This window comes from Pteropus medius, unplaced genomic scaffold, assembly GCF_902729225.1.
Source record: "Pteropus medius unplaced genomic scaffold, Ma_sr-lr_union100, whole genome shotgun sequence".
Lineage (NCBI taxonomy): Eukaryota > Metazoa > Chordata > Mammalia > Chiroptera > Pteropodidae > Pteropus > Pteropus medius.
In genome coordinates this window covers 10,932,063-10,950,650 of record NW_024352783.1, presented here as the reverse complement: position 1 = coordinate 10,950,650, position 18,588 = coordinate 10,932,063, and the positions used below count along the sequence as shown (strand labels likewise).

Sequence of the window (18,588 nt, the reverse complement as noted above, 5' to 3'; positions counted from 1 at the left end):
GTTCTCAGTAAGATGTGAGATGTTGTAGCTACCCGTAGTGCGCCCAGATCTGTGCATGGCTTGTATGTGGATCTGTGTGAATGGACAGACACAGGTATTTCCAGAGCCCAGGTTTGCCTACTGCTTTGGTTTCCTAAGTGCTATCTAGTTGGTAGTGTGCCCGGCCCCTGCACGATGTCAGCTCTGTGCCCCCTCCAGCCTTGCCTTGAACTGTCCCTCTCCCTGTGCAGACCTCCGTGTTTACCCCTGCATATGGATCCGTTACCAACGTGAGGGTCAACAGCACCATGACTACCCTTCAGGTGCTTACCCTGCTGCTGAACAAGTTCCGAGTAAGTCTGTCCACGAGCAGCATTGTCCCTATGATGGTGGTTTGCGGTTTTGTTGGGACGGGGTGGGGAAAGGCTGGGGGAAGCTGCCTCAGGCACCTGGGTAGAAGGTCTAGCAAGGTTTCCTCTGATGAGCTAGAATCTCTGGGATTTGAAATAGAGACTGATAGGGAGTTAGAGGGGGAAGGCTTGGGAACTCGAGTCTGTGGCACTGGGGTGTGGTTACTGCCAGGGATTGCTTTCTTTCTCTCTTGTCTCAAAAAGCCACGGTCTGACTTCCTGTCTCTGCTGCAGGTGGAAAATGGCCCCAGTGAGTTTGCACTCTATGTCGTACATGAGTCTGGGGGTAAGTGTCTGCCTTTGCCTCTAGAGCATAAAAACAAAAGACCATCAGTTTGGCAGGCTCACCAACCATGTTCCTTCTCTGAAGGACATGCCAGCTTGTGAGGCAGGCACAGAGCAGCTCGCCCTCTTGGCCTTGGAACCTGCTGTGCCCCCACCACAAACGCCTCTCCTCAGCCCAAACCCAGGCACACTTGTCATCCATTTCAGAATCCCACCACAAGCACATGGGAAGCCACCATCTCCAGCTTCATAGCTGGGAGGGGTAGAGGGGGGTTGAAGTCTACAAGGTGGAGTTGAAGCCCCTCACCCACTGAGAAGTGCTGTTGCAGAACCTGTACGTCCTTCTCTGCAGCACTTGCGTGGCAGAGTCTGGTGACTGCTCCTCTCCTGGCTGGGCTTTTGCCGAATGACATGAACTCATCATTCATGGCAATGTTCTCAGCGAGTTCTAGAGAAGGTTCACTGGGGCCCCTGGATATTGTCTTTCATGTTACTGTCCTGGAATAAACCTGGAATAAAGAAAGGCAATCCTAATGCTCCCAAGAATTTTGTAAACCACCTTTCCCCCCATCCCCAGAAAGGACAAAATTAAAAGACTGTGAGTACCCACTGATTTCCAGAATCCTGCACGGGCCATGTGAGAAGATCGCCAGAATATTCCTGATGGAGGCCGACTTGGGCGAGGAAGTTCCCCATGATGTGAGTAGGGGCTGAGGGTTCGTAGGCCTACTCCTGAGGTAGAGCTGGCTGACAGTATGGGGGATTCTCAGGCACTCCGAAGGTGACCTTGGCCAGAGACCTCTCAGGTGCTGTCTCCAGGGACAACACAGCTGTCTTAAAGGGCCCCAAGCCCAACATAGTGATGGCTCCAACCCTCCCTCTGCCTGCCAGCCACCACCAGCTCCATCAACTGGCTTAGAGGAAAAAGAAGTTAGGTTCTAGAAAATCATGACCTGTGCTTTTCTCCTCCTTGGCAGGTTGAACCTTTTCCTTCATTGCAGTGTGTTTTGTTGTCATTGTGTTAAAGACCCACACAAGGACTCCTTAATTAAGGCCTAACTAGATCCTATAGAAGATAACTAGGCATCTAAGTCTTACCACAGTCCCCTCACAGGAAAAATTCTGTAAGGTTTGGACCCCAAGGAGAAGGTCCAGTGACCCTATATCCCATGGGCCAATGCAATCTCATTCCATTAGAAACAATGGTGTTCCCACCACTCCCCACCTCCACCCCAGAGAACACCCAATGTGACCCTGCTCACTACTGAATGCTTTTCCTAATATTTCCTCCCAGGGATAATAGTTGCTTTTGAGGCAAGAATGAGCTTCATCTTCCTGTCCTGATACCCACAGAGCAGTGTTAGGGGTGGGTGGAAAGAGGGGCAGCTACTTCCATGGGTATAAGACATTGCTGAATTGGCCACTATGGAAAGCCATGACGAAAAGAAAACCTGTTTTTGGCTTTTAATTTAAAGCATATTAAAATGTTCTTGGATTTTCTAGGTCGCTCAGTACATTAAGTTTGAAATGCCGGTGCTGGACAGTTTTGTTGAAAAATTAAAAGAAGAGGAGGAAAGAGAAATAATCAAACTGACAATGAAGTAAGCAGCATTTAATGGGCCAGTCATGGGCCCTGACCATCAGGACAGGTCTGCAGGGTAGAGTACCCAGGTCAGGGGCTGGGAGAGTTCTGTCCTCCAGGTGTGCCAGGTGTCCTTGTCCAGCTCAGGGAGGCCTGGCTTCCCAGCATGACCAGCTGGCCCCCAGCTTAGTATTGACACCAAGCTGGGGGACAGCCTGTCAAAGTGGCAGGATGCAGCCCAGACTGCCCATCCAGCCTTAGCACTTCACCAGCACGGGATGGACACAGCTGCTGAAAACTAGGTAGTGAAGTCAGGCAGGAGCTTGAGTGGACACCAGACCAGGGTTGTGAGTTCTGCTGGTGACACAGCTCTGGAGTAGCAGCTCTGAGGAGACGGCCTGCTTGGTACACAGTCAGCCTGGTCTGGGTTCTTTCGTGCTAGTAGGAATCTGACCCTGCCAAAAAAGAGTGGTTGTTGGAACTCCCTGCATCAGCTGATATTTTCAAGTGCAAGGGACAAGTTCAATGGAAAGGTGAGCAGGTGTCACCTGCCAGCTGCTGGAGAAGCTGCATCATGGCCCAGCTGTATGAGGTTAGCCAGGTTGCACATCTCAATGATTTATCTCTCCCTCTGCAGAGTGAAGCATGGAAAGGATACATGGAAGGTATCAGCTCAGCCAGGGCTGGGGTCAAAGTGTCTCTTAGGTAGGGAAGGAGGGAAGCCGTTTACTGCTAGGGCCCACGGTTGGGGACTAGCTCAGATTCTGGCTTCTAGCTGAATGATCCTTGGAAAGCCACAGCCCCACCCCCCACCCCATATCTCTCTGTACAGTCAGGCTCCATGCAGGCAGGCAGCAGAGACCCCATTCAGAGGGGACAGTCTGCCATACAGTCAGCAGCGTCACTGTAGGATTTTGGAGCTGGAAGGAACCTGGAGGTACCTGGTCAGTCTGTTAAGGGTACAGAGAAGAAACAGAGACCCAGGATGAGGAAACTTGCAGCACAGGTTATTTCAAAGCCCAGGCTTGAATACAGGCCTCTTGATCCCTGCTCTTCACCCTACTCACTCCAGCATGCTCCTGTCTGTACTAGACAGTCTTTGGAATAGAAATGGCAACACTCGGCTTTGAAACATAGCAGAGTCTGCAGCCCTATTTGACTGCTTCTAGCAGCCAGTGATCCTGCAGGGTATGGGACTGGCTCTTCCCTCTTCCCTCTCGTTGGTGGAAGACAGGTGGTAGCACTAATCAGCCAGTCAAGAGCTGTGTGTCTCCTGGCCCAGGCATCTGTGGCTCCCTCACTCTGCTCCCCACTCCCTGTCCCCTGCAGAGTCAGTGAGTCCATTTGGCTGTATCTCCCTCCAGGTTCCAAACCCTGCGTCTGACAATGCTGCAGCGCCTGGAGCAGCTGGTAGAGGCCAAGTAGCCAGCCAATGCCTGCTACTTCCAAAGCCACAAGCAGCCAGTGCATAATGAGTTTCGGTGGCCAGGCCCTGATTGGTCACGCTGATTGATGGCCACTGCCTGAGGAATTCAGCAACCATGCTTCCACATGTCTACCTGTCTATGTACCATGAGTCTCATGCCCCTGGTTCTTGGCTCCAAGGTGAGCATTCACAGGACCCAGACACAGGCCTAAATAGTAGGAACTTGCTGGGTGAGTTCCTACTGCATGAGCAGCTGGTCTGGGCAGTAAGCAGGCCTGAAGATGGCACCAGCCACATTCTGTGGCTGGATGGCATGGTCTGTCCTGTTCAACGCCACGCTTCTGCTTGGAATAGCAGTACCTAACCAAGCCCCTGGGCATGGCCTCCATTTGCTTTCCCAGTGCCTGACTCAGAGCTCATGCAGGGCCACAGCTCGTTTCCTCATCATCCACATGAACCGCGAGAACCCTGTCTACCTTTACCTTGTGCTGCCATTCAAGAACTCTGTTAGGAAAAACAGGGGCTACCAGCAGGCATGGGATGTGTCCTGCTCCCAACCATCACTTCACCATGGTATCCCTGGTCCCTGGCCTTCACATCTCTGATGTCACCCCAAAAGCCTCACACAGCCCAGTGCCCCAGGGCCAGAAGTCATACAGGGAATAAGATTAAGGGCACCTCTTCTTCTCTCTGAGCTCTAAGTCTGAACTTCCTCAGCAAGACCTGAGGAATTCTTATAAAGAACTTGCTGCAAAAACATGCCAATTTGATCACATGGAAGAAGTGGCCCACATGACATTGGAAGGATGACACCACACATAAGCAAGAGTCCAGGATCCAGGGACTGTTAAATAGTGGCTTGTGAAGGCAGTACTCGGTTCCCATCTCCACTGTCCCTCTCTGGGCTTGTGTCCCTCTGCTCTCAATGCTTCCCACAAGAAAGGGGTTGGATAAAGAGAAATGTCAGTTTGAGGAGAAAGGGCTTTGAATTCCCTGGGGCCAGATACTAAATTATTTGGATTTGTCATCTGGGAGAGAATTTCTGGAATGAACAAGAGGGCTTTTGCAAAACTATGCAACAGTTTACATCAGTCATGTTAAGTGTTTGTCAGCAAGCTGAAGACCAAATTCTCCCTCTGGGGCCTGTGGATGGCAGCCTTAAAGGAAAGAACCATAAAGACTTCCAAATATAGGTGAGAATTCATCTCCCTTTCATGCAATGGATCCTCACCAGTGCACATAAAGAGCAGAGCTTAGGAGCAGCCATGCCATGAAGACCCACTTTTGGGGGTGAACTTCACACCAAGATGTTCCCCCATAGCTTCATGGTCACAGAGGCACCCAGAAAGGTGCCCAGGGTGACCCACTGCAGTTTCTGTTGACTGCTCTCCTTTAGCAGCAGTTTCCTAGGTGCTCAATAAAGGTGTACTGTACCAAACCAAAGGAGTCAAGACCAAGCTTTCTTTTTGCTTATGTGTGTCCACCCTGACCCCCTGCCCTAACTTCTGAAACTCTTATCCTATGGTGTGTGTGGCCGAGTTTGGCAAAAGAGCCCCAGAGCTTTTGATGCCAACATGACTCTTATTTCCGTGCATACCCTGGGTATTGATGTGGAGCCCGAGAACAGAGGTGGCCACAGGTCACAGAGGAGGAGTCGTTGGTGAGGGTCTGTGGGCGGCCTGGGCAATGATTAATAGGATCACCCAAAATCACAGACTCTCAGGATCAGGATGACCTCAGGGATCTTCTAGACAGAGGCTCAGGTGGGATGGCAGCAAGGCCTAGGAGAGGATGGAAAACAAATAGGACCCCTTGGGTCATTTTACTCCCCAGCCCATATTTCCAGCTTCAGGTCTAGAACAGCAACCATTCATTGTTCAGCAGTAATTGAGTGACTGCCTTGTGCCAGGTTCTACTTAGCCCTGGAGGGACGAAGACAGCCACAGTCCACCCCAGATTCAGAGGTCTCCTCATCAGGAGAAGTAGGCTAGATGCCTGGCAGGTCAGAGGACCAGCAGAGCAGAGAGCCAGTAGAAGTCCCTGGAGAGACACCTGAGCTCAAGTGGTTAAGACAGTGTGTGTGGCATTCCAGCCCAGGAGACGCTTGCCAGCCCAGGAGCAGGACAGAGCATGGCACACAGGAAACCATGGGACCAGGAGCCTCTCTATAAGCACTCACTGGTTTTGGGTTTTTTGGGAAGTGGAGGTTTGAGGGGTTTTTTTTGTTGTTGTTTTGTTGTGTTTTGTTTTTGCAGTTGTTACAATATTATATAATTTAAGGCCTGTCTAGATAAGTGTCAGTGTTAAAATAGACATTATCAAAACTAACTTCTGAATAGCATAGCTAAAATAAATCACTAGCACAGAAAAAAAGAAAAATGCAGGACAGAGGAAAATGTACACTTCTACAATCATCTCTAAAGATCAGTCCATCTTTATCAATGCTATATTTGCTTTTCGGGGGCAACTTGAAAAGCTGCTTAATTCAGCTCACTGTGATCCAACAATTTCAGACTTTCTCTGCTGGGCTCTGTGGTTTCCTGCTGGTTTATGTCAGAGCTCCATGTTCCTCTTTCCACAGGCCTAATAGTATATTCAGATGCTCCTTCACTAACTAGTATCTCAGGTTGTAAATGTATCCAAAGACAAATGAAGAGTCCTGTGAGAGAATGTCATCTCCTAAAACAGGACTGTCTTTCCAGGCCAAGGCTCAAGAACCAGAGAAAATAATAAACAGAGGATGAAATCAACATGATTGCAAAAGAAAAACTGGACTCAGGAAAACAGGGTGGTTTGGCCAGAACAAATTACCAGAAGGAATAAAAAAACAACTTGTTTTTCCTGTGGTGACAACCGTGACAACCATATGCCACCTGCTTGGGATGTTTACCAGAAAATGAATTAAAGACCTTCCCATGGTCAAAATAAAGTCATGTGTTCACCCGGGATACATCTGGCCCCTTAGTCCCAGGGAAACAACTTGGGACTTATCCAGTCTGATGGGGTAATTTGTTCAGGAGCCTGCAATGCCCAATGTTCCCAATGTGGACCGGACAGAGGCATCCTGCAGCTGCAGAGCAGGAGCAAGAAATCCTCGTCAGGTGCCCTGGTGGGCAGCAGCCCCCCTGCCCCTCAGTCCCTCACCATGATCAGGCAGGAAGCACAGTCAGAGCCAAGTTGTTCCAAGTGTAAAAACAGCTAAACACACATGGTGTATTTAGACCCCAGGAGTTACGATCGTCTGGGAGAAAGCCAACTGCTGACCTGCCCCTGGACTCATGGCGTTCAGGGTGGGGCTCCACTCTTTTCTGGCTGGGCTTTTAACAGAGATGTTTTCTGCAAACCAAAGAATGGGAATTCCCAGAGTTTTCCTTCCCAGAGAACTCAAAGGAAACAAAGCAAAGCCTTAGGCTTGGTGGACAGAATTGTTCAGGGTCCCTTCTCGGAAGCTGGACCACTCTTGTTACTGCACTTGGGCCACACATGTGACCACCATCCTTCCCATTGCTGCCAAATGCAGACCCAAGGCAGCAGCACTCCCTGTTGAGACAATGCTTTTCTGTGTGAGTGTTGTATGTGTGTTCATGCAAGTGTATGCATGTGCATGCAAAGAAGTGGAGATGTAGGGGACAAAGACAGAGTAAAAGGAAGCTGTCTTGCCAGGACTTTTCTCAGCCCAGAAGCCTCTTCTTCCTAGAATGAGCCCTTCAAATACCACAATGCTAAGGGGCACACTGCTGGGTGCCATTTGCAGAGAAGCCCTAGATATTAAATGTTCTGGTCTCTAGACCCAGTTTCCCTAGAAAGATGTACTGTTAAGAGGAGGTGGTGGCATAGACTCTTAGCTTCCCTGTCTATCCCTCCCACTCTCTCCCCCTTTCTCCTTTGTGCTTCTTAAATGTCATGTGTGCCCATTTTTGATAATTTAATTTGTTTAAAAATAACCTGCGACCCCATTTGAGAGATACTATTATGTAGAGGTTGAAAGCATAGGCTCTGGAGCCAGTCTGTCTGGTTCTGAAGCCTGCTCTGCCACTTACAAATGTGTGACCTTAGGCAAGTTACTTGCCTCAATTTTCTTATCTATAAAATGAGCATAATAAAAGTTCCTATCTTTTAAGGTTGTGGGAAGTATATTAGTCAGTTTTGCTGTAGTAACAAATAACACCAAAAATCTCAGTGGCTACAACCAAAACATTTATTTCTCTCACATGTTACATAGGTGACCACAGGTCACATATGACCACAGGTGGGCATATGTGTCTCTGCTCCATGTGTCTTCTCTCCTGTGTCCTAGATTGCATGAAGGAACAGCCCATACGTGGGGCACAGTATTCTTGAGGCAGAGGGAAAGAACAGAATGGTAGCAGAAACAGTGATTCAGAGCTGCTTCTGGGACGTGATATACTTTGTGTCCACTCACGTGCAGTTGGCCAATGCTAGTCACATGTAAAGTCAACATCAGTAGGATGGGATTTTGTTCACTAAGAGGCACTGAAAGTCATAGAGCAATAGGCAGGGATGTAAAATCCAAGAAGGGCAGAGCAAATCATACCATGAGAATACTGAATGAGGTACTACAAGTGTTCCACACCAGTGCCTGGCACATAATAAGCACTTAGTTAAGTGTTGACTATTATACTATTAAAGAGCATAAAACCCTGACTGTTTTCTCTCCCTCTCTTTCTCCTTTTCCCCTTTATTCTTCCTCCTTCTCCTCCCCACCTAATATCCTTGTCTGTCTCTTGCCTCTCTCCATCCTTACCTCCTACTCTGTCAACTCTTGGCCATGCACACCCTTTTATATCCTGACTTTTATCTCTCTCTTTTTAAAAATTCATTTTTCTTTACCCAATCTCTACCTTTCTAATCTACACATCTTTGGGCCTTCTGTAGTTGGCCCAATTGTTTTCAGGTACAAGAAAAAGGGATAATCTACTATTAAGTGAGACATGGAAAAAGTTAGTTTTAATTAATGACTATCTCACTAATAAAATGTTTTTGAATAAGTTTTGTCTTATTATTTTAATGTACATAGAGCAAATAGTCTTAGAAATTCATTTTGCTCTTGAAACTGTTCCCAAACAATCTCTGGCCATTGCCTCCTAGCCCCTTCCCCTCCAACTACCAGCATCGTCAACTCGTAATAATAATTTAATAATGAAAGTAATAACAATGCCTCATATTTCTTGTGTGTTATGCATTGTATTAAGTGCCTTACATTATCTTATTTAATCTTTACAACAGTTTAGCTATTATTTAGATTATTGAGTTGGCATTCCTTGTACAGATCTTAGTCTCATGCTTTGTCACCTGCAGAACAGAAAGCTTGAGCTTCAGTTAGTTTGGCCTCTGCCATCATCTTGCTGTGTTACTTCAAGCAAGTTTCCCTCCCTCAGCCTCATTTTATTGATCTGCAAGACAGATATAATGATCCCTCCATCATGAGACTATAGTAAAGATGAATGACCAGAGAATAGATATCAAAGGACATTGTGAACAATGAGGCATCTTATAAATTCATTCATTGACCAAATACTTGCCGAGTGCCTGCTACCTGTTGAGCACTATCTTTAGCACTGCAGACACAACAAAGAACAAGAAATAGATCATCAAAAATGGTGTAGATGATAGTGGCTTTGTTCATTTGCTCTTGCAACCACATACAAGTTGTGATGGAAACATGCAGCAAAGAGCAAGCAGAGTCACCTGGGGTCTAGATGAATAAGCTCTACAACTGGAGAGAGAAATAAGAAATCACCCTGCAAGGGTTGGAGGTAGGAGGAGGTGAAGACACGAGGCTGACCAGTCTGGATTGACTGAGTGGGACAAAGGCTACAGCAGTGGTAGCCAGCAGCTGCAGAAGCCTCTTAAAGGGGCCATGTCGGCAACTGGACTTTGCAATGACAGACTCACTTACTCTGAGCACCAGCTCCCAGTTGGCTGTTGTGGGGTGGGAGTAGAAGCACCAGGGACTTACAGGGGGACACTGAGTTGTTAGAGCTGGGGCCAGAGGTGAGGATCTCTCCCAGGCAGAAGTGCTGGCAGTATCCATTGTTCGTCTGTTGAGCCACCCGCCTTCCAGTGTGTGGGCACAGCACTGCCATTGCTGAGATGTCATCAAACTGGATAACAGACATTGCTCCACCCAGAGGATTCCCTGAAACTCTGCCTCCCCTAACTCACAGCCCCACCCAAGCCACGTCCTGTTGTGTCCTCTGTGAGCCCTGTGCAAGTTGCTGAGCAAGCTCCAAGGCCCACACTAGTGGCTGCTGACCTGGGTTTCTGGAGTGTCTTCTTGAGGCAACTATAAGCACAGCATCTGTGGATTGCTTGCTGAATCTTAACAGGTGACTCTGGAGGGACACAAGATGGGGCTGAAATTGGCCTGCTGCTGAATCCCTCTCAGGACTATACCACTGGACATTTACAACACAAAGCCACGCTAATAAGACCAAGATACTTAGGAGCTTTGCTTAGAAACAGATACAGAAAGACAGCCAAAATGGGAAGATAAAGAAGCAGAAACCATATAAGAGAACAGAAAAGAGATCCAGGAATAATGGAGCCAAGCAATCTAACAGATGCAGAGTTCAAAACACTGGTTATAAAGATGCTCAATAAACTTAAGGGAAGTGTAGATGAACTAAGTGAGAACTTTAACAAAGAGATTTAAAAAATGGAAATGGAAATTATAAAAAAGAACCAGTTAGAAATGAAAAATACAATATCTGAGATGAAGAGTATATTAGAGGAAATTAACAGAGTGGATGAAGAAGAGGATTGAATCACTACTATAGAGGATGGAGAAACCAAGGACACCTAATCAGAACAGCAAGAAAAAAGAAACCAAGAATATAATAATAATTTAAGGAGTCTTTGGCATGAAATTACGTGTAAAAAAAAATCTGTGTAATAGGTGTATCTGAAGGAGGAGAGGGAGAACAAAAAGTTGAAAAGCTATTTGAAGAAAAAAATGATGGAAAACTTCCCTCACCTGGTGAAGGAAATAGGCACACAACCCCAGGAAGCTCAGAGAGTCCCAAAAGAAAAGCGTCCCAACAGAAGATAAACCCAAAAAGGCCCACACTAAGACACATCATAATTCAAATGCCAAAAGGTTAAATACAAAGAGAGAATCTTAAAAGCAGCGAGAGAAAAGCAGTTAGTTACCTACAAAAGAGCACCCATAAGATTGGCAACTGATTTCTCAACAGAAACTTTGCAGGACAGAAGGACTTGGCACAAAATATTTGATGTGATGAAAACCTGGGATCTATAACCAAGACTACTTTATACAGCAAAGCTATCATTTAGAGTCAAGGATGCAGATAAAGAGCTTCCCAGACAAAAATAAGCTAAAGAAATTCACCACCACCAAGCCACTATTACAGGAAATGTTGGAAGAACTTCTTTAAGAAGAAAAAACATGTACCAAAAACAGGAATAAAGAATGGTAATAATTACATATCTATCAATGAGTGCCTTGAATGGAAAAAAATTAAGTGCTCTAACTAATGGGTAAGGTGGCAGAACGGATAAGAAAATAAGCCCCCTACATATGCTGCCTGCAAGAGGCTAACTTCAGATTAAAAAACACACAGAGACTAAAAGGAAGGGGATGGAAAAAGATATTGCCTTAATGGATTGATGGACCTAGTTGGTATTGCACTGAATGAAGTAAGATAGACAAAGACAAATACCACATGATTTCACATACATATGGAATCTAAAGAACAAAATAGACAACAATAACAACAAAAACAGAAACAAACTCATAGATACAGAGAATATTTTGAGGGCTACTAGACAGGAGGGGGAGTTTGGGGAGATGGTGTAAAAGGGCAAAGGGAAGAAATACAAATGGATAGTTACAAAATAGTCATGAAGATATAAAGTATAGCATAAGGAAAATAGTCAATGATGCTGTAATAAATATGTAAGAGGGAAGAGGAGTCCTAGATTTAATAGGGTGATCACTTGAGCTCAAATCGCTATGCTGTACAACTGAAACTGATATATTATTGTATGCCATTTATAATTGAAAAAACTCATTGAATTGTACAACGTAGATATGAGCAACTAATTGTCTGTTATATTTCAATAAAGCTGGGGGGAAAAAAATAAGCCAGACAGAGAAAGACAAATACCATATGATCTCACTTATATGTGGAATCTAAAGAATAAAATAAACAAACTAAACAAAAACAGATTCATAAATATAGAAACGAAATGTTGATTCTCAGATGGGAGACGTATTGGGGGGCTGGATGAAAAAGGTGAAGGGATTAAGAAATACAAATGGATAGTTACAAAACAGTCACAAGGTTTGAAGTACAGCATAGGGAATATAGTCAATGATATTGTAATAACTATGTATAGTGCCAGGTGGATACTAGACTAGTTAGGGGGATCACTTCAGAAATTATATAAATGTCTAACCACTATACTATATACCTGAAACTAATTAAAATAATATTGAATGTCAACTGTAACTGAAAAATCAAAAAATGGGTGGAGGTGAAGGGGAATAAGAGTTTCAAACTTTCAGGTATAAAACAAATAAGTCATGGGGATGTAGAGTACATAGGTAATATATTCAATATATTCAATATTATTCAATAATATTGTGATAATATTAGATGATGTTAGATGGTTTCTAGACTTATGGTGATCAGTTCTTTAGGTATGAATGTTGAATAACTATGACGTGGACCTGAACCTAATGCAATATTGTATGTTAGCTATATTTTAATAAAAATCTTTAAAAAGAAAAAAGAAAGAAACAGATCATGATAGTTCTGTATGCCACTGTGAGGCCAGGGCCTTTTGTTCTAATGATATAAGAAATCTATGAAGGTTTTGAACAAAATGAATGACTTGAGTTTTAAGAGGCTGTGAGTAGACTGTGGGGAGACCAGTGAGGAAGCCAATGCAACAATACAGGCAGCAGATGGCAGCAGCTTGCTGGAGGTTATAGCAGTGGAGGTGTTGAAAGTAGCTCAGTTCTGGATATATTTTGAAGATAGAAGTAACAGAATTGTGATGGATTGGATTTGAGTTTGGGATGAAAGAGAGTCAACGATGACATCAAGATATTTGGCCTGATCAACTGGAAAGATAGAGTTGTCATCAGTTGCTGGGATGAAGACTGTTAAAGAAACAAGTTAGGTGAACATCAGAAGTTCATTTGGGGGCACGTTAAGTTGATGTGCCCATCACACATGCAAATGGTGCTGAGTAATCAGCTGGATATAAAAGCTGGATATCAATAATATTTACATCTCAGGGTTGAACTGGAGTTACCAATTCGGAAGTCTTCAGCACATAAGGATGATATTTGAAGCCATGAGATTGGGGGAGTTCCACAGGGGAGTAAGGGCACATAGAGGAGCTTGGCTGAGGAGGAAGATCTTGCAAGAGAAGAGTACCAGGAAAGATCATTAACCCATTTCCTGTTTGCCCCAAGAATATTTATTTGCAGGTGGCCCTTGTGGCTGCAGCATTTACCCCGAGATAACTTGTAGATTAGAGTCCTAACCTTACCCCCAAAGTTTGCCATGAAGTACTTTGCTTTCATTATTACTTTCGCATCGCTCTAGTCTATTGATAGTCTTTGGAAACAAATGACATCATTCTATTCATAGCATTCTGTTTTAAGTAGTGTACTTCTCAATTGCTGAAAATGTCAAATCCTAGAAAACAACATTCTTATAGGCGATGGTAACATCATTTTCAAATAGTTACCATAAGACTTATTTGATGAATCCGATGTATGTATACATTTCTGTTACATTAGGATTAGAGACAAGATCTGTTTAGAAATAACTCCAGATCCATTTTTATATTTTATTTTCACATTGAAAAACCGTCAGATTTGCTTCAATCTCAAAGAGCGTGTTTACATAAAATTAATGCTGGCAGCGAGCTGTACTTCTTTTCCTAAACAGGAAATGGGTTAAAGAGAGATGGGGGTGGAGTGGGGTGGTAGTTGAGAATAGCAAGACTTCAATTGGAAAAGACTACTACCAATCCTTGGTGGTCCATTTACACACTGTAAACTTGAGCAAACTTCTCCAAGCATTGGTTTCCTTTAATGTAAAATGACTATGACCATTTCTATCTTCCAAGGGCTTTTTGGTGATTATGAAATAAGGTGACTCGTGAAAAAGATCAGGAACAGTTTACGCTCTCCAAAAGTGCCTCTTTAAAATTAGTAAGTGATCGATATTTGTAGAAAGAATTAAGTCTCCGGTTGGGGAGGCTGGTGTTGCAGTTCAAAAGTCCTGATGAACACTGGCTGCGGTTTGCGGCCCGGTAGGCCTCTCCTCCGCCACCAAGGGAGGGTGTCACAGGACGCTTTCTGAGGGGCTGGTGCGGAAAACAACCAACGAAATTTCTTTACTCCAGGGGGCTCAGGATCATAGAGGATCTCTCCGCCATGTTCCTAGAGCGACCGATGCGGCGCGGACGACCGGCGCGGCCCCTACTTCCGGCGACGCGAGGCACCCCGAGCGAGAGAGCGAGGCTGGCAGCCCGTGGCGCGGTGAGTAGTGGGCCGGGGTGTTGGGCCAGGTGCTCAGGAGCCGGACTGCGCGAGCTGGCGGTAAAGCGGCAACACAGACCCTGGCGTCGAGATGGTGGGCGTGGCCTCGGCCTCCGCTCCCCCTGCCGCCCCGAGGGCGATGGCGGTGGGAGCGGCGGCACCCGGCCTGTGAAGAGCCGCCGTCGAAGGCCTCGGAATGGCAGAGGCCTTAACGGGAGCCCCAGCAGTTGGTGCAAGAGGCAGACGGGTCGGGCCGTGCGCTGCTTCCTTATGCCTTCCGTTGGCGCATTTCGAGACTAAACATTTAACAAACGCACAGAGCTGCTCTGAGGGATTTACAGATGTTGACTCATTTAAACTTCTAATCCTTGATGGTGGAGTAACTTTATTGTCATCCAATTTTATGTATGAAAAACATACACATTCCTGTTACCCATGTTCGCATGACAAGCTGCTCCTAGCCCTCAAGTTTACTTTGATAACCGCACCTGTGTGGAATGATGCTGGGCATCGGTCTCAGAGCTGGACTTGGCGTTGGAAGTTGTGGCACGTCAGTTCTGCCACTAAGAGAACAGGCTCTGGGGTCAGGTTGCTAGGGGTTGGGAACCTGGCCAAAGTATGCCTGCCTTTCCTTAGCTGCAAAATTGAGATAATTGCATAACGCTGTTAATGAGAATCAAAATAGCACGGTGTCTAGCATACAAGCTATCTGTTGGTATGATTTCCTCATTTGTAGCGTTCTAGGTGGATTAGATAGTTTCTGCGTTTCCTACTAGATCTGACTGTTATACTTTAAAAAGAATAAATGTTTTTTTCAATGTTTAAGTACTATTATAATAAGTACTATTACAGCTATTTTTTTGAACACCAGCACTATAGACCTAACAAATGTCTACTTTTGATATATGTTCTGTAAACATTTACTAAAGTTAAGGAATGAGTAGTGATCTCTAATTTTGTAGTGTAAGCAGTGTGCTCTTTCTGATACCATAATTAAAGCAGATATAATTATTCAGTATCCACATTAATTCCTCAGCACTGTCAGGCCTGAAGTCTCAGTTATACAGGAAGATAAATGGCAAAACAAAGATGTAATTTGTGTTTTCAGTTATTTGCTTTATAAGCTTGTATGCAGAGACTCAGAGTAATTATTCCCATTTTATGGTCTACTTCTGACAAATAATGTGGAAAATAGTTCCAATAATTTTATTACTTTTATAACCCAGCTTCTATGTTTTCACCTATTTAGAGTTTGCGATTTGTTTCTTTGTTTATAGCCACTATTTTAGATAATATATGTAAATAAATGAAATTAATATATTTTAAGTTTTGAATTTTTGCAGCATTTGGGTATTTTTAAAAATTCTAGCCTATTTTTACATGTAAACTTAATTTCTCCCTTTTTTTGTGTGTTCTACTTGCCACCTTTTTTTAATTCAGTTTCAGAAGTTTAACATGGGAGTAGATATTAAAACAATAATGTTTATTTAATGATATTTATTAAGTTTAAATTCTGGAATTAGAATTATTTTGCAAACATTTTTCCTCAGAATTATCTTTGTTTTCATATGTATTGAATACATTTTTAATTTAAACATGAATGCAATTTTGATGAATTTAAAGAGTTATAAAATTGAATAGTTAACAAATCGTGTATAATTTTTTTTCTACACCCAGAAAATTCTGAGCTGTGTAGCTCTAGGAAATGAAACATTCGTTCAGAAGAAGAGAATAGACTCAACATTTGGCTCTTAACCATGCGGTTAGGAAAACCTAAAGGAGGTATTTCTCGGAGCTCAAGCCAAGGAAGAACCTCTGAGAACCAGCGCAAAACAGGCCGGCAGCGGCAGAAATGGGGAATGACCATTCGGTTTGACTCAAGCTTGAGTAGACTGAGAAGAAGCTTGGATGAGAAGCCCTATAAATGTACTGAATGTGAAAAGAGTTTCAGTCAGAGCTCGACTCTTTTTCAACACCAGAAAATCCATACTGGAAAGAAATCCCATAAATGTGTTGATTGTGGGAAAAGTTTCTTTCAGAGTTCTAATCTCATTCAGCATCGGCGTATCCATACTGGGGAAAAGCCCTATAAATGTGATGAATGTGGAGAAAGGTTTAAACAGAGTTCAAATCTCATTCAGCACCAGAGAATTCATACTGGAGAAAAGCCCTATCAGTGTGATGAATGTGGCCGATGTTTCAGCCAGAGTTCCCACCTTATTCAGCATCAGAGAACCCACACCGGAGAGAAGCCCTACCAGTGCAGTGAATGTGGCAAATGCTTCAGCCAGAGCTCTCATCTTAGGCAGCACACGAAGGTGCACAAAGAAGAGAAGCCTCGCAGAACCCGGGGCAAAAATATTAGGGCAAAAACTCACTTAGTATCGTCTTGGAAAGCTGGTACAGGAAGGAAGTCAGTGGCTGGTCTCCGCTAAGTAAAGGGTACTGCTTCAGTCTTCTTTTTTAAAAGCAAAAGTTGTCTCTTTTAGAGCTGGAGATAACTTTATAATAGAGCACTTAAATACTGTATTCTTTCCTAGCATGGAGACATTGGGAGTTTAGTGCCATCGGGCTGAAAGAAATTACATGATTCTAGCTGTCCTCATTTCTTTTTTATGTAACCTGGAGTACAAAGAACTAAAAATATGTTTTGAGAAAATATAAGAGCCTTCACTTCATTTGAAATTGCTTCCTACATCATTTTGACAAAAACAATTTTGTTTGATGACGTGTACAAGTGCAGGAATTCCAATGACTACTCGGTTTTAGGACTTTCTGTTGAAGGAGTAATTAAAAGGGAAAAGGAATTAATTCCATTGGTTTTGGAGTTATGCAACAGATGAGATTTTATGTTTGTAAAGTTTTATAGTATAGTAATCATTGATTTGTAAGTATGATTCAAGATTCAACATATTCAAATGCATTCATGTTAACAGATTTTTAATCAAGGCCCATAACTGCATTAGCTTTCTTTTGTTTCTTCTGTTTATGGACATTTGTTAATTAAGGGAATAGAATTTCCATATTTCACCAAGTTCTTAGAGATACTCTAGAAGTCATCAAAGCGAAAACTGAATTAGACCACATCTGTTCTGCGAGTACTGTTCTTTGTTATGGTATTATACTGCATAAGTTGTTTTCCAGAAGTTGAGATGGATTTATGTTGATCCATCTCCATGCCTTTGACTTCTTTTGGCATTCTCTTATGCTCTGATAAACCGGCTAGCCTATTAGCTCTACATGAATAAATAATTAAACCATATTTTACCAAAACATCTCAACTTGCTAATTAAAAATCTACAATTTACATACCTCCCTGACTCCCACTTTGAGAGCTTTAAGTAACCCTGGTTATGTTAAATGTTTGGCAATGGCAAAAGTCACAACCTGTTCTGAGTTATATGAATTATTTACAAAGTCTAGCAAACATATTTCTTAGCTTCTCTCAGAACAGTGTTGTTTCAGACATTCTGATCAGCTTTCAGCTCAGGTTTTGATTTCTATTGTATAACATTCTTCTGATTATTTTATATTTTTTATAATTATACTAGTTTCTGTTGTTTTGACAGTTATTCATAAAAATTAAAAAATGGAATATTCTGTTTATTTTTTCCTGGGAAATTGTTTTAATGTTTTAGGCAGCATCTAAAATTACAGCTTTTGGAAGAATCACTTGTTTTTCCTGTTTTCATTTCCTCAAGCTTGAACTTTGCTCCCTCTTGGCCTTGCACTGAATGCAAGGTCACAGAAGATGGCTTTGTTGACAACAGCTTCATCCAGCAGGATATCCATAAAGTGTTTTTTGAGTATGAGGTGATTGTGGTTATCTTTTACAAAAGACTTGGTATTTGACCACGTAGCAAGTGTCCCATTAAAGCCAAAATACTTTGTAGCAGGGGTGTGGCTGTGGGCCATTTTGAGAATATATCAGAGTTATTTATAGCAGTTTTGTGTCTGGAGTAACTTCTAACCAAGAACAACACCACTTTCTTAAATTTGATGAGTTTTTCAATTTTGACAGCAACCGCAGGGTCCTATAACAGAAAGACCTTTGTATATTGTTAAGATTTCATAGTTTTAATTTTTATCCTGAATAGACTTCTGTGTTCTCTATAAAAATAAAGCATATAATCTTTAGATTTTGATGTAGTCTCAGTTTGACTGTGGTATGCTTTTCTTAGAGCCCTAAAACTGGGAGCAAATATGTCAGTAACGTGGTAGCCTGTGGTAACTAACATAACAGCACTGCAGCCTTATGCTCCTTTTATGAGCATCTTGGGAGACAAAAATCACAGCTGCTTTAAATTAATGAATTAATGGAAATGTTCCATTACTAGAGATTGAGTAACAGTACATTGTG

General features: G+C 43.4%; 2 protein-coding genes across 4 annotated transcripts in view; both read left to right on the top strand.

The window, feature by feature from the left end:
* Nucleotides 1-5,125, top strand: part of RASSF4 (Ras association domain family member 4) — a 34,248-nt gene extending 29,123 nt beyond the window's left edge. The window contains exons 7-11 of one of the 3 annotated variants that reach the window (XM_039847632.1): nt 231-332; nt 624-675; nt 1,252-1,373; nt 2,178-2,275; nt 3,621-5,125. In XM_039847632.1, coding sequence (XP_039703566.1) covers nt 231-332; nt 624-675; nt 1,252-1,373; nt 2,178-2,275; nt 3,621-3,681 — 435 coding nt within the window. In that variant the 3' untranslated portion in view covers nt 3,682-5,125. The other 2 variants (XM_039847633.1, XM_039847634.1) reach the window with 2 other exon arrangements.
* An 8,950-nt stretch (nt 5,126-14,075) lies between these two features.
* Nucleotides 14,076-18,365, top strand: ZNF22 (zinc finger protein 22). The gene is made up of 2 exons (XM_039847631.1): nt 14,076-14,228; nt 15,906-18,365. The coding sequence occupies exon 2, from the start codon at nt 15,986-15,988 to the stop codon at nt 16,661-16,663; it is 678 nt and encodes a 225-aa protein (XP_039703565.1). The 5' UTR covers nt 14,076-14,228; nt 15,906-15,985; the 3' UTR covers nt 16,664-18,365.
* The last annotated feature ends 223 nt before the right edge of the window (nt 18,366-18,588 follow it).

Coding starts and splice junctions, on each gene's coding strand:
- ZNF22 (XM_039847631.1), top strand. CDS start 15,986: ATGCGGTTAGGAAAACCTAAAGGAGGTATTTCTCGGAGCTCAAGCCAA.